Here is a 14,042-nt window from a genome sequence, read left to right as displayed (position 1 = left end):
GTGCTTGTATGAAAATTCTGTCTAAAAATTCTCATATAAACTTGTCATTACAATGTCACTTTGAATTTATTTTCAGTGAACCTTGAGGATGAAATAGGTTTGGAAGTAAATCCCGGAAAGACAAAGTATATGACTATGTCTCGTAACCAAAATATTGTACGAAATGGAAATATAAAAATTGGAAATTTATCTTTTGAAGAGGTGGAGAAGTTCAAATATCTGGGAGCAACAGTAACAAATATAAATTATACTTGGGAGGAAATTAAACACAGAATAAATATGGGAAATGCCTGTTATTATTCGGTTGAGAAACTTTTATCATCTAGTCTGCTGTCGAAAAATCTGAAAATCAGAATTTATAAAACAGTTATATTACCGGTTGTTCTGTATGGTTGTGGAACTTGGACTCTCACTTTGAGAGAGGAACAGAGACTACGGGTGTTTGAGAATAAGATTCTTAGGAAAATATTTGGGGCTAAGAGGGATGAAGTTACAGGAGAATGGAGAAAGTTACACAACACAGAACTGCACGCATTGTATTCTTCACCTGACATAATTAGGAACATTAAATCCAGACGTTTGGGATGGGCAGGGTATGTAGCACATATGGGCAAATCCAGAAATGCATATAGAGTGTTAGTTGGGAAGCCGGAGGGAAAAAGACCTTTAGGGAGGCTGAGACGTAGATGGGAAGGTAATATTAAAATGGATTTGAGGGAGGTGGGATATGATGATAGAGAATGGATTAATTTTGCTTAGGATAGGGACCAATGGCGGGCTTATGTGAGGGCGGCAATGAACCTCCAGGTTCCTTAAAAGCCAGGAAGTAAGTAAGTAAGAACCTTGAGGATGATAGGTGCATAAATTAATTTAATGTATATTATTTATAATTTCACACACTAGTACAATAATTAAAAAAAAGATTGTTGATCTCTGTTTCATTTCACAAGTTGGGGGTGAATCCAATCACATATATTTATTTTCCTTATTCAGTTGGATTCAGACTGCCAGTGGATGGAACCAAAGAGTTTAAGAGAACAATGGAGGCGCCCTTCCTATATCTGCTCTATACAGTCGAGTTGGACTGCTTTGAGGAAGCAGAAAGCTGATTTGGTCATGTTAGCTTAATACCAGTTGAACAACAAAATGCTGTGTTCTTCACTGGTTGTTTTTTATGCTTTTATGAATATTTCGAGTGATTGAGAGTGGTAGTGGTGGTGGTGTGGCAGCGACAGTGACAGTGGCAGTGGGGGTAACAACATAGGACAAAGACCATATGCCCACAAAATACTTTTTATTTAAGTTTGTTATTTAACGACGCTGTATCAACTATTAGGTTATTTAGCATTCAAGGGATTGGTGATAGCGAGATGGTATTTGGTGAGATGAAGCAGAGGATTCGCCATAGATTACATGACATTTGCAAAAACCCAACCAGATAATCAGCCCAAGCGGGAGTGCAACTTTGGATCGACAGACAAGCGCCTCAGCTAACTGAGCTATGTCAGTGGCTATGCAAGTTGCTACACTTTATGTACAATACTACATTTCCAGTCAAAATAAAAAGAAGTGCACGTAATACATAAAATCTGCAACCAACAATAGATGAATTAAAGTTGCAAAAGTTAATAAAAAAAATAACTTCAATAACCCCTCTCCACTACAGGCCCATCTCCTAGACACTCCAGAAATATTACACCCTGTGGCTTATTGTGCTTGCCTGAGTTGCTGATAAATACCAGCTCATTAACCTGTATCATTGATTAAAGAGTACAGTCCTATTAATGAGACTTGATCAAGATCCTCTGACTTCAGAAATGTTCGTATATAATAATGAAATAAGCACATGTAATGATAACGTAAAAATGAACTGACTTTGCATTATAATGTAAGGGATTTTAGTGGGGGATTTAAAACATGTATACAAAACTGAAAAGTGCGTTAAATTGAAGTCCGTTGTACTGAGACAATACTGTACATGCGAGTTCAGCAGGCGACCTGGGTGACATTTATGAATCCAGTGCTGATGACCATCTTGCTTCAGCCCTGACAGCCAGATCCCATCCTTAGATGAGTGCCTGATAAGCCCCCAGAGCCCCGAGTCTCTTTTTATATTTTTCTTGATCCAACTGTGACTGGTCAAACCTACAGTTACTTGCAGCAGGGTGGAGTTACAATGAACACAGCCCAGAACTAATTGTACTTTGTGGCCCCCAAGGTGTTCTGATTTAAATCCTTGTGATTTTCATCTGTGTGTCTATGATTAAAGCTTTGTAGTACTTCAGTAAAATCGCTCGTAACTGGCATCCAAATAACCAGTAATACCAAACAACGGCACTTTTGGCAAAAAAAAAAAAAAAAAAAACTTTAAATTTGTCACATTAGGAAGTGCGCACAAACTGTCATTTTCAGTGAATATTCCAACCTAAAATTAGTGTATTATTAGTGTTGTGTGATGTGTCTTAATAAAGAAAATCCACACAGTTTTTATGTTCATATAATTATGTTCTGACCATCAGTGTTGCCACGAACTTTCATTTTCAGTGAATATTCAAACCAAAATTTAGTGTATTATTTGTGTTGTCTGATGTGTTTTAATAAAGAAAATCCACATAGTTTAATATGTTTAATATGTTCGGGCTGTCAATGTTACCACATTAGGAAGTTCACACGAACTTTAATTTTCAGTGAATATGTGAACCTAAAATTAGTGTATTATTTGTGTTGTGTGATGTGTTTTAATAAGGAAAATCCACACAGTGTTTATGTTTATTCGGTTATGAGCAAGTGATAGAGAAATAAGCTTCACATGGCTGCAGTTTCAACATTTGGCACTATGAAAGACGAACTTTTTTTTGTATATACTGGTATTTATTCAGTTATCCGGCAAAATCTCGTATTCGGAACTAGCCTGGTCCCTTGGGTGCGGGATAAGAGGGATTTTACTTTATTAAGATTTTTTTTACATGTTCCATATTCTAGCTGTGAAGCAATGTACGAATACCATGGAATGTTAATAAATACAATACAATGCAATTCAAGGGAGGTGTACCTGAACAATCCCCTTACATAACGAGAACTGAAAAACAATATTGATACTATTAATACAGTGCTATAAATGTGGTGTTCACCAAATTCCAAGAGACGAATATTAGCCATTTGACGAATACAGAGTAGTGTGGATGAATAGTTTATTGCACATTCGGGATTTTCCGTATGTACCCAGATGTTTCTCACTCAAAGTCAAACATTTTACTCACATCAAATAAAGAAAGATTCGTCCTGGTCATATGTAGAACTATGAACCATACATTCGTTCAAATATTCGAGTGATTTAATAGGTAGTAGTTGCATAGATTTGTCTATTTTTCGGTTTAAAGCTGCTTTGATAGAGTAGTCAAACGAGTTAATGTTGCACTTTTTGGATTGTTATGAGAAAGACCTGATAATATGGAATCCATCTCATGATCTACATCAGTACAGGAATGAAGTGCATGATGCTTGGAAAATTATTCAAGAGAACTTAGGGGTGAATTGTTCAGTTGCTGATATCAGAAAGAAAAAAAGGCTTGCTAATGGCGTCATTACTAGAGAAATTTTCGTATAAGCCTGACGGTTTTTTAGACAAATCTGTCATGAGGTGTGTGTTGCTTTATCTGAAAAAGAATGCCATAAGTAATATCGTTAATATCAGGGTGTTATTCTTTGAAATACAGTAAACAAACAAGTTTAATACAATTTTGCTCATTTTTTCTTACTTTTTGAGATAAAAAAAATAGTGTATTATGATAATAAATGATTGGAAGAATTTTAGTTTTGTCCTTTAAATGTGCAGAAATTTGATCCAAACAAATGTAACTTTTCGTTGTGAAAAGGAATTTTAAAATGTTTGTTGTAACCAGGTACAAAATGCTGCTTTGGGTGAAAAGTTAGCTTCATTAAGACCTTGGACTCTTTGAAGGTGATATGGATAAAGGAGTTGTTCTCGTAGAATTCTCCACACAGCCATTCTTGATTGCTGCTCTATGTCTGGTACTGCTCCTGCTATTATGCTCAATATGATTGAGGATTCATTCCTCTAAGTTAGGTGTTCTGGTGCTCCTTAGCCTTTCAGCATCTGAAACACGTTTTTTAAAAGAGCCTGTTTCCACAAGACAGTCCTGTATTCTTTGGAACATCTTGTTGTTGGATCTATTAGGATTTTATTCAGCATACAAACGCCTTGTTTCATTTGCATTGCAATCAGCTCGTCCATACATAAGGTGTATTTCTGTCATTTCCTGATTAGAGTACTTTACTTTGACCACTAGTTGTAATGTAATTAATTATTACACTCAAAATAACAAATTTTCACAATTATCAATAAAAGTTCTGGCATATGTCTTGTGTTTTATTTTGCTGTGGCAACTATCATCAGGTGACTTTGAATATAAAACAAATCAATGACGACTTGAATACAGAAGAAAATTACATGTGGCTTGTTTATCATCACAGATATATGTACATCACAAACAATGACTGTCACCCTAGATCATATATACCCAGATTGCTCGGCGTGATAGGCTTTGACGGTAACAACTTTTGTCAGGTTTACTATGCTGCCATCTAGTTGTTACATGAGTCACGTCATAACTCTCATTTGAATTGCATTAGCGACTGTACTGTCATCTCATGTTCGTTTACGGCAGACGGGTGGCGATCCTGGCGGTTATTCTCTTCAAAGTGCAACCGATTTTAACATAGGAATGAGCAATCTATATATGATCTGGGCTGTAACTAAAAAACTAAGCGAAATTGAGTCATTCCACGTCAAATCGCACGAAATTATACAAATTTTGACCTTCATATTTCTGATTGCGTTTATATTTTTTTTACCAACTCTATGGGTCTTATAAACCAACAAGTGTATTTTTATTTCCTCCTAAGTCCACATGTTTTTAAAATATTACATGTTAAAATTCGTTAAAAATGTCGCACAATGCAACATTTAAAGCGTCATATTTCTGACGATATTGATGTTAAAATTTTTTTGAAAAATGCATTTAAAAGCTTAAAGTACTGTCTTTTATTAAATATTTACTAACTAATTTTAATATAATTATTTCAAATATTTTTTTATAATTCAATTTTTAAAACATATACATCAATGTGAAATAGCCCTATTAAAAATCTAAAAAAATGCCTACTAGGTGCACTGAAGTATTCTTAATAATTCCAGAAAAAATCAGAATGGGATCTCCAATAGTTTAATGGAAATTTAAATACTTATGACAGAATGTGTAGCAGTCGGTGCAGCAGCAGTGGACGGGAAGCGTTAAAGCGTGCTAAGAGGTTTATCGGCGCTGGATAATTGACTGAACGTTGCAACATTACACCCAGTACGGATCAAGTTACTCGAGGAAACACTGCTAATTTACTTATTATGATATCTTCAAATAATTGTACATTATGCTTTTCAAATGTTTCTTTTCATTCACATTTTAAATTTTCATTCGCCTACCTTCTTTCTTGTTTTACTAAATCTTCAGTTTTTGACAACGGAATGAAAGAATATAATTTTAATGTACCAGTTATTGGTTTTAGATTATGGTATCTGGCCTGCAAATTTTCAGTGTGGTTTTTGTGCTTATTGGATGGACAAAATATAAATGACATGTTAGAAATGTTTTTTTGTGACTAATCAAACAGTTTTTTTTGTGTTGTTATAGGATCTTGTATAGGCTAACTCTCGTGGCAAGTCTTTTAACAGTATCTCCAATGCCAACACATGGACCTTTACCATGCGACATTGCAAAGAAGTATCATTCAGCACTAATTCCATAATCGTCTTCATGTAAGCAATTATTTTTAAAATTATTTATTTATTTATTTTTTTTTTTGTATTGTGAACTTGATCCATTGGAAAAGTAGATGATTTTTTTCATATCGTTGAATTCTTGCTTTAAGAAATTGATTGCTTCGGATTGAAAAAAAGTGAAAGGGATCGGTGTCATGTTTCATGGTTTCTGAGATGACATTACTTTTGTAACGAATTTCTGTATCTCCTTTGAAATATACTACGAAAGGATTTATTTATTTATTTATTTATTTATATTTATTTATTTATTTAAATATACAGAATAAAGAATATAATTACAATTAAGAGAAATAGAAATAAAATAATACAATCAATATAAAAAAAAGGAGATGCAGTAGTATTAACAAAATTTGAGACCGAATGAGCAGCGCTCATGTTCGGTCACAGTTCAGATATAATATTAATAGGCCTATAAGAGAACATAAAATAAAATAAAGTAGGAAGTAAAATTAAAATTGTACTGTATTGTGGCTTGGCATATGTTCCAATGCACACCTTGTATTGAATCTTGTATTACAAATGAATAATTTTCAGAAAAGTCTGCAATAACTATGTAATTTTCAGGTTGTACTTTCTTTGCATTCCGTCAAAAATAAAATATGGCTGACTTTTGAATGGATGATGATGCATCTTCTACATGAAAAACTTAACATGCTAGGGAGCCTTTTACTTTTGAAACTTTTCACGAGGGTATCGTTTTGTTGTATCTTTCTTTTCTTGATAGGGGATTCTATTGACATCAACTCTTGTTTAATTCCTCAATATTACTGATTTCTAGCACTGTATCCATAGAACTGCTAGAAGAAATACTGGGATAATCACTTTCTCTGTCCGCACTTTCATTTGATTTATGTTTATTAATATCACAAGAACTACCAGCTTCACATGTAATTTCACCTGACCTATGCGGAAATTGATTGATTTTTACGGAACAAATCACATATTTGCACACACAAAGACTCCTTTAAATTGAGCTTTATCAATAAGTCGCGACTTACGCGTCTTAGTGTACTTTTCTTTTTAAAAGCATGATTAGGAAGGTAAATGGATTTAAAAACTTGTTATATATTACGCGATCTTTACCATCACTCATGTTGTATAGAAGTCATGTCACTGCGCGAAATTCAAACCCAAACTGATTATTTTTCTCTCATGCCATCTGTTTACTGCCATAAAGTTTACTGCCTTACCCAGTCTTGCTATCATCAAACACTTGGCTATATTACAGTATAAACTGTGAAGGGCTTCCCCCTGAGCTGACAATAATAAAATAATTTTAGATAAGATATTTACTGTTCCTTAAGGTATTAATCATTTGATGATTAGTATGGTGACATCAGATGCAACGGGAAATTTCCACGGGCAGCCTTCTAGCCTATGGCTGCAAGCAGTTCATTAGCTGGGCATCGCGAGCGCATGCATGCCTCTGGAAAATAAATTGTTACAAATGTATGGGTGCCGATCTCATATTTATAAATGCAGTAGTTTACAGTTAATACATCAGTGAACAAGTCTATATTTTTTTCAGATTTTTAACTTGGCTATTTAATATAGTAATTTTGCTTTGAAAAAGAAATGATTAAAAAAATAGGCCAAATTTTAAATTTATTTGTGATAGGCCTAAAGTAATAAAAAGTGTTGTATTTCGTCTTTCAAATGCGCCAAACCGCAAATCTCAATTATATGTAGACACAAAGTTCCAAGCGAGTTTATGTAACAGTGCGCACATAATTTGCGTAACTTCAAATATTCATAACTACACAAATAATTAATAATTGTGAAAATAAAAAAATACGGGTCTCCTTATTTGATGTCTGGAATTCATGAAAAAAAATTCGACCATTTCCGAGAAGGTCGTGTTTTATTGCTGTGCGATTTGACGTGGAATGACTCATATGTTTGTATGAACTTTTTTGCATGTTTTCAGGTCCTATATCAATTCTTCAGAGCTTTTCCACATGTTTTGATACACCTTGTATATAATCATATTTTATAAATTAAATAATATACGAGCTGTATTATTATTATTATTATTATTATTATTTATTATTATTATTATTATTATTATTATTATTATTATTATTATTATTATTATTATTATTATACTCTTATCTCTTTCTGCTCTGATAGAGAGACACCATCCATCACCTTCTTTTTCTTGTAGGCTTCTTTCTCTTCATAATTCACAGGTAAGCACAGCTCATACTACAAAAGTTGTAGTAGAAATTTCTGTCATAAAAATCACCCATTTTAGCATCCTGCCTAGTGGAGCAAATATTTGCAAGTTTATCTATAGTATTCATGAACATACCAGTTTCGGCAAATACTACAGATGCATCGCTATAGATCCATGTGTGCACAAGTGAGCAAAATAGTTCGTCTACTGCAAACATTCATCACTTGGCGAACATCGCATGTGTAGTGCTGCTTTTATGTCATTCAGCACAGTCTTCAACATCTTTTGTATTGTTTGTAGACCTACCATATTTTGAGAACTCTTTATTAAAACAATTCGAAAACAAAACAGCACTTTGCTGCAAATCAAAGTGCCTGGCATATGTTTAGTCATCATCTGCTGGCAATGGCAAGGAGAGCCAGACTTGTTACCAAGCAAAGTGATATTCTGTACATAGAACTCAAATAATGAAATACTCGTTGAACAAATGAAAACAAAAAAAGCACTTCAAAGTATTCCCTCTGAGAGGACAGTGAACCAAACCTCCTTCAGCAGCCATCATTGAGCATTATCTAACTTACAGAGATTTTACAACTTTTCTTCTTCTTTCGTACTTAAGCCTCTATTATAAACTGTGTTGTAATGTTATAAATCCAGTTTAGAATAAATTATATTAATACAAAACCAAGTGTCAGAACATATATTTCATTTTTCTGGCAATTATTAATCGCAGTTCCCTTCAGCAAGCCCTCAGGACCGAGTTTTAAGTGAATGTTATCATTATCATCATCATATGATGAAAGATGAGTGGAACGGAGAAAAATTCTCTCCGGCACCAGAATTTCAACCCGAGTTTTCAACTCTACGTGCTGATGCTCTATCCACTAAGCCACACCGGGTTCCCATCGTGATGTCGGATCGAATCCTCTCAGTTTAAGTTCCACCTCTTGGGTTCCCTCTAGTGGCCTACCCTCATGCACTGCGTCATAAATAAATGACAGTGGGACCATGTCCACACACATGTGCAGAGGTGCACTCGTTATGAGTGACTAAGTGGCCAGGATCCGATGGAATAAGCGCCATCTTAAATCACTAAGTGATTATTTGCATATCATATATTATTATGATCTCCGAAGTACATATGATATTTCCGTGCAGATATTCTGCGTCATCATATGATGAAAGATAGTGGAACGGAGAAAAATTCTCTCCGGCACCAGGATTTGAACCTGGGTTTTCAGCTCTATGTGCTGACGCTGTATCCACTAAGCCACACCGGATTCCCATCCCAATGTCAGATCGAATCCTCTTAGTTTAAGTTCCACCTCTTGGGTTCCCTCTAGTGGCCTACCCTCATGCACTGCGTCATAGATATATGACAGTGGGACCATGTCCACATACATGTGCAGAGGTGCAGAATATCTGCACGGAAATATCATATGTACATCAGTACATCATAATAATATATGATATGCGAATAATCACTTAGTGATTTAAGACGGTGCATATTCCGTCGGATCCTGGCCACTTAGTCACTCATAACTAGTGCACCTCTGCGCATATGTGTAGACATGGTCCTACTGTCATATATTTTATTTTATTGGGTTTTTACGATGCTTATCAACATCTAGGTTATTTAACGTTTGAATGAAATGAAGGTGATAATGCCAGTGAAATGAGTCTGGGGTCCAGCACCGAAAATTACCCAGCATTTGCTCGTATTGGGTTGAGAGAAAACCGCGGAAAAAACCTCAACCAGGTAACTTGCCCCGACCGGGATTCGAACCCGGGCCACCTGGTTTTGCGGCCAGACATGCTGACCGTCACTCCACAGGTGTGGACACTGTCATATATCTATGACGCAGCGCATGAGGGTAGATCACTAGAGGGAACCCAAGAGGTGGAACTTAAACTGAGAGGATTTGATCCGACATCGGGATGGGAACCTGGTGTGGCTTAATGGATAGAGCATCAGCACATAGAGCTGAAAACCCTGGTTCAAATCCCAGTGCCAGAGAGAATTTTTCTCTGTTTCACTCATCTTTCATCATATGATAACGCAGAATATCTGCACGGAAATATCATGTACTTCGGTACATCATAATAATATATAATATATCATCATCATCATCATCATCATCATCGGCTCAACAGCCCAAAGCGGGCCACAGCCTCCCTCAAAACTGATTTCCAAGTGTCCCTATCTCTGGCAACTTGCCACCAGTTCCTGATCCCCAACCGTTTCACATCCTCCTCGACCCCGTCCATCCACTTCAGTCTCGGTCTCCCAACATTTCTATTCTCCACTCTGCTTTCCATTATCCTCCTCACCATGTCCCCTCTCTCCTTCCTCAGAACATGTCCAGCCCATCTTAGTCTTGCCTCTCTAATACCCGTAATAATGTCTGAGAAATCATATAGTTCGTAGAGTTCTCTGTTGTATCTTATTCTCCACTCTCCGTGTTCATTGGTCGGCCCATAGATCTTCCTCAAAATCTTACTTTCAAACACCCCAAGTCTAGCCATATCACCCACAGACAATACCCATGTCTGTGCTCCATATGTCAGTACAGGTTTTATTAATGTCTAATAGAGTCTTACTTTCGTTTCTTTTGTGAGTATTTTGGATTTGAAATACTTTAGTAGTGTAAAGTAACATCTATTGGCACTCTGTATTCGTCTGTTTATTTCTTCTTTAATATCATTCATCAAGGATCCTAAGTATACGAAACTATCTACTTTCTCAAATTTTTCATCGTCTATAAGTGAATCTTACAGTAAAGTCATAAAACAGCCAACCTGCCTGTAGTTTTTCCTGAGGTGAAAAGAAAAATGTTGAAATAAATCCTAGGAAGAGTGAAACACGAACCTACTTGTTTTCCAAAGAATTTAGTTTTACCAAGTTATGCACTTCACCTTAGTGGCAAGAAATATGAATTCACTAAGATTATAGTTCAGTGTCAACTCATGAAGAACAACTCATTTACATCTCAGATTCGAGTCCTAGTGTTTTATGAAAATTGGCACAACATCTCAGGACTGTGACTGTAAATCTGTAAATGTTGTCATTGGGGCCCAGTGCTATGTCCTAGTAGACAGACATTTTTTTTATTTCACTTGTACACGTAATGTAGGACTTCTGTGAGCCTTGCCATTAGACTTAGTTCCTGTTTATTTACTTCTTCCCAATATCCTTCCTGTCTTATCTCAACCTTTATTGTCCTCTTCCAGATCTCTCTTGATCGATCTCTAATAGTTCCACGAGGATTCCATTACACTATTTATTTTTCTGTTCTTTGATCCATCACCATTTTCTTTGCAGAATCTACTTCAAGATATCATCCTTTGTGCATTGCAACAGTATCTCTTTTCTTACCTTTCTGACTATTGTATATTTACAATCTGCGGTTTACAGAATGTTTATGACTGAATACTGTGAAATAAGCCTTTGCTGTGCTGTGAAGATTAGCTTTCGACCATTTTCCTTTCAAATTCCCCTTTCAAGAATGCTATGTTGCATAACTTGCAGTAAAAATTTCCTTCCATACTTCCTTCCTTGTCTGTGTTTACTCAATTTAATATTTATCTTGTTACAGTACTTTTTTCTAGTAATAAAATAATCTTCTCCATCAGAGTGACAGTCGGCGGATATATGAAGCATGCCTGCAGACTATCCAGACCTATGCGCGCTGCAACACTGGGCGGCTGAGCCTAGAATCTGCTGCCGAGGAGGAGACGTTCCATGACATTCTACTTCTAATGGAGTTGCTGACCAACTTGCTGTCGAAAGATTTCATTGATCTCAGCCCTCCAGGTGAGGTCAGAATTCACCTTTTTCTGATGATTTTAATACAATAGAACCCCGATTTAAGGTTACCTCCATTTAACATTTTTCTGCATTTAACGTTAAATTTTCTTGGTCCCAATGATTATTACATATTATTAATGCATTTTTATATTTGATTTACCGTTATTCACTTTGCTGTGAAACCCCCATTTTACATTAAAAAGTGTTGTTAATTTTTTTTAATCCTGACTAATGCAAAAATAAGTGCATTTTGATTCAACACGTAAAATACATAATTATTTTTTATTTATTTATTTTTTTTTTTTTAAGAATCTGCTGCTTCACTGCCACGTGATAATGGAGTGGGCCACACTGTCCCAACTTCCTCCCCACGTCTACACGAAGCTGTGTACCTGCTCTTTGCAAAAACCAATCATGAGCAGAATAACACACAGTAGAACAGAACACAAACCACCTGCTAATTCCCGCCCTTTGCAAGAACCAGTCAATTCAATGATAGCCATCCATCACAATTCACAACTTACAGCATCAATTGCTTCTTGTCTGTGTTGTGCTCGATGAGGTGCATGGTGTCAGTGCTACTACAGTGAAGAAAACAATGGCCGCGAAAAGGAAAACACTTTCTCTTGAAGAAAAGGTTAATTTAGTTCACGAAATGGAAAAAAATCCAAATGTAAAGAGATATCTTTACATTTGGATGGTGAGAAGACTTGTTTGGCACCCAGTTTCCCCTTAATGTTTTCCTATTTTTTTTTTTACAGTATTATTCGTAATTTACTTATTAGCATCCGCTAATGGCTTCATCGCCAAAGCCCAGCATTAGATAACAACAACAACAACTTATTAGCATCCATCTTCCTCTTATTGTACCAAAAAAAAAACAGTATTCGTAATTTATTTACTGTAGCTTTTTTGAACAAAAATAGCAAACCCCTATTTAATATCAGTCCCCATTTAAGGTTAAGGTGTCTCCAGAAAAACGTTAAGGGGTGATACACAGGTTTGAGGGGTCAAAAAAAAAGCCATTTTTCAATTTATTTTTTTATACAAAGATTGGACTTTTATCTTTATGTTAGTGAAGGAATTTTTACTATATATACAATATTTTGGTAGATATGACCATAAACGTGCGAGCATGCATTTATTTAGCTCTCCACACATAAGATATACAGTATTTAACACTCATTTCCTGTAACTTGTATTTTTAAAAACCTTTTTGTGATAACTTGGTTTTTAAGATACCGCAGTAAAATTATACATGCAACTGTCTTTCATACTTGTGAACAAGATAAACTATAATTATTGCTGTAACATTTATAGTTTTTTTTTTATTTTTTTATCTAAAAAAAACATTAAAAATTCAACTTCTCATAAGAAATAAAAAAAAATACTTCTATTGTAGACGTTTCAAAGATATTGTTCTTTTGACATTCAGGAATAAATAGAAGAAAGAATGGCTCAGAAATATTCATATTTGTGGACATTATCATAAAACAGCACATCAGTGCACAAAAAACGGCCACTTTTTTTATTATGATAATAAATTACTCACAATGGTGAAACTTTTAGTAAATCTGAAAATAGTCTATAATTGCAGAAGCAATGAAACTGAGCATGTCAAATTGCAAGTTGAAAGAGTCACTAATTATTGAGTTTCACTTCTGTTCCATTAGAAAAAAAATAAGTATAAAAAATGTGTACTCACTAATTCCATTATTGATTACAGAAGGTTCTTCCGATGGGGAGCAGACAGTGACTGCAGCAGATGTTTGTCTCTATGGTCTGAACATCATCATGCCACTCATGACGGTGGATCTGCTCAAGTTCCCATCTCTCTGTCTGCAGTACTTCAAAATGATTACGTTTGTGTGTGAGATATACCCTGATAAAGTATGTCAGTTGCCTGTAGACCTGCTGAAAAGCCTGCTGAGCTCCATCGAGCTAGGACTCACCACATTTGGGCAGGATGTCATTATCCTTTGCTCAGACTTCATCCAAGTGTTGGGCACACACATCCATACCAGCAACCTGCAGAGTGCACCTGTGTACGAAGCACTGCGACCACTTCTTAAGGTCAGTCAGCTGACATTCTTACCAAAGAAAGTCCCAACAGATACTGTGTTAGTGATGAAAAGGTCTGATTATTTGATTTGTCAAGCTCTTAAAAACTAAATCATTAATTAATCTTAATTTAGTTTCGG

The 14,042-nt window shown here is 35.5% G+C and overlaps 1 protein-coding gene across 4 annotated transcripts in view; it reads left to right on the top strand.

The window, feature by feature from the left end:
- The window catches only part of LOC138709244 (exportin-4-like), a 117,445-nt gene that overhangs the window by 93,890 nt on the left and 9,513 nt on the right, over nucleotides 1-14,042 (top strand). For 3 of the 4 annotated variants that reach the window (XM_069839884.1, XM_069839883.1, XM_069839885.1), the window contains 2 exons: nucleotides 11,667-11,847; nucleotides 13,568-13,914. In XM_069839884.1, the coding sequence (XP_069695985.1) occupies nucleotides 11,667-11,847; nucleotides 13,568-13,914 (528 nt within the window). Of the gene's footprint in view, nucleotides 1-11,666; nucleotides 11,853-13,567; nucleotides 13,915-14,042 lie in introns of those variants that run through there. The other variant, XM_069839886.1, reaches the window with a different exon arrangement.

The sequence above is a fragment of the Periplaneta americana genome, chromosome 11, assembly GCF_040183065.1.
Source record: "Periplaneta americana isolate PAMFEO1 chromosome 11, P.americana_PAMFEO1_priV1, whole genome shotgun sequence".
Lineage (NCBI taxonomy): Eukaryota > Metazoa > Arthropoda > Insecta > Blattodea > Blattidae > Periplaneta > Periplaneta americana.
The sequence above is the reverse complement of the archived record's forward strand: the minus strand, read 5'-3'. Positions and strand labels throughout refer to the sequence as shown.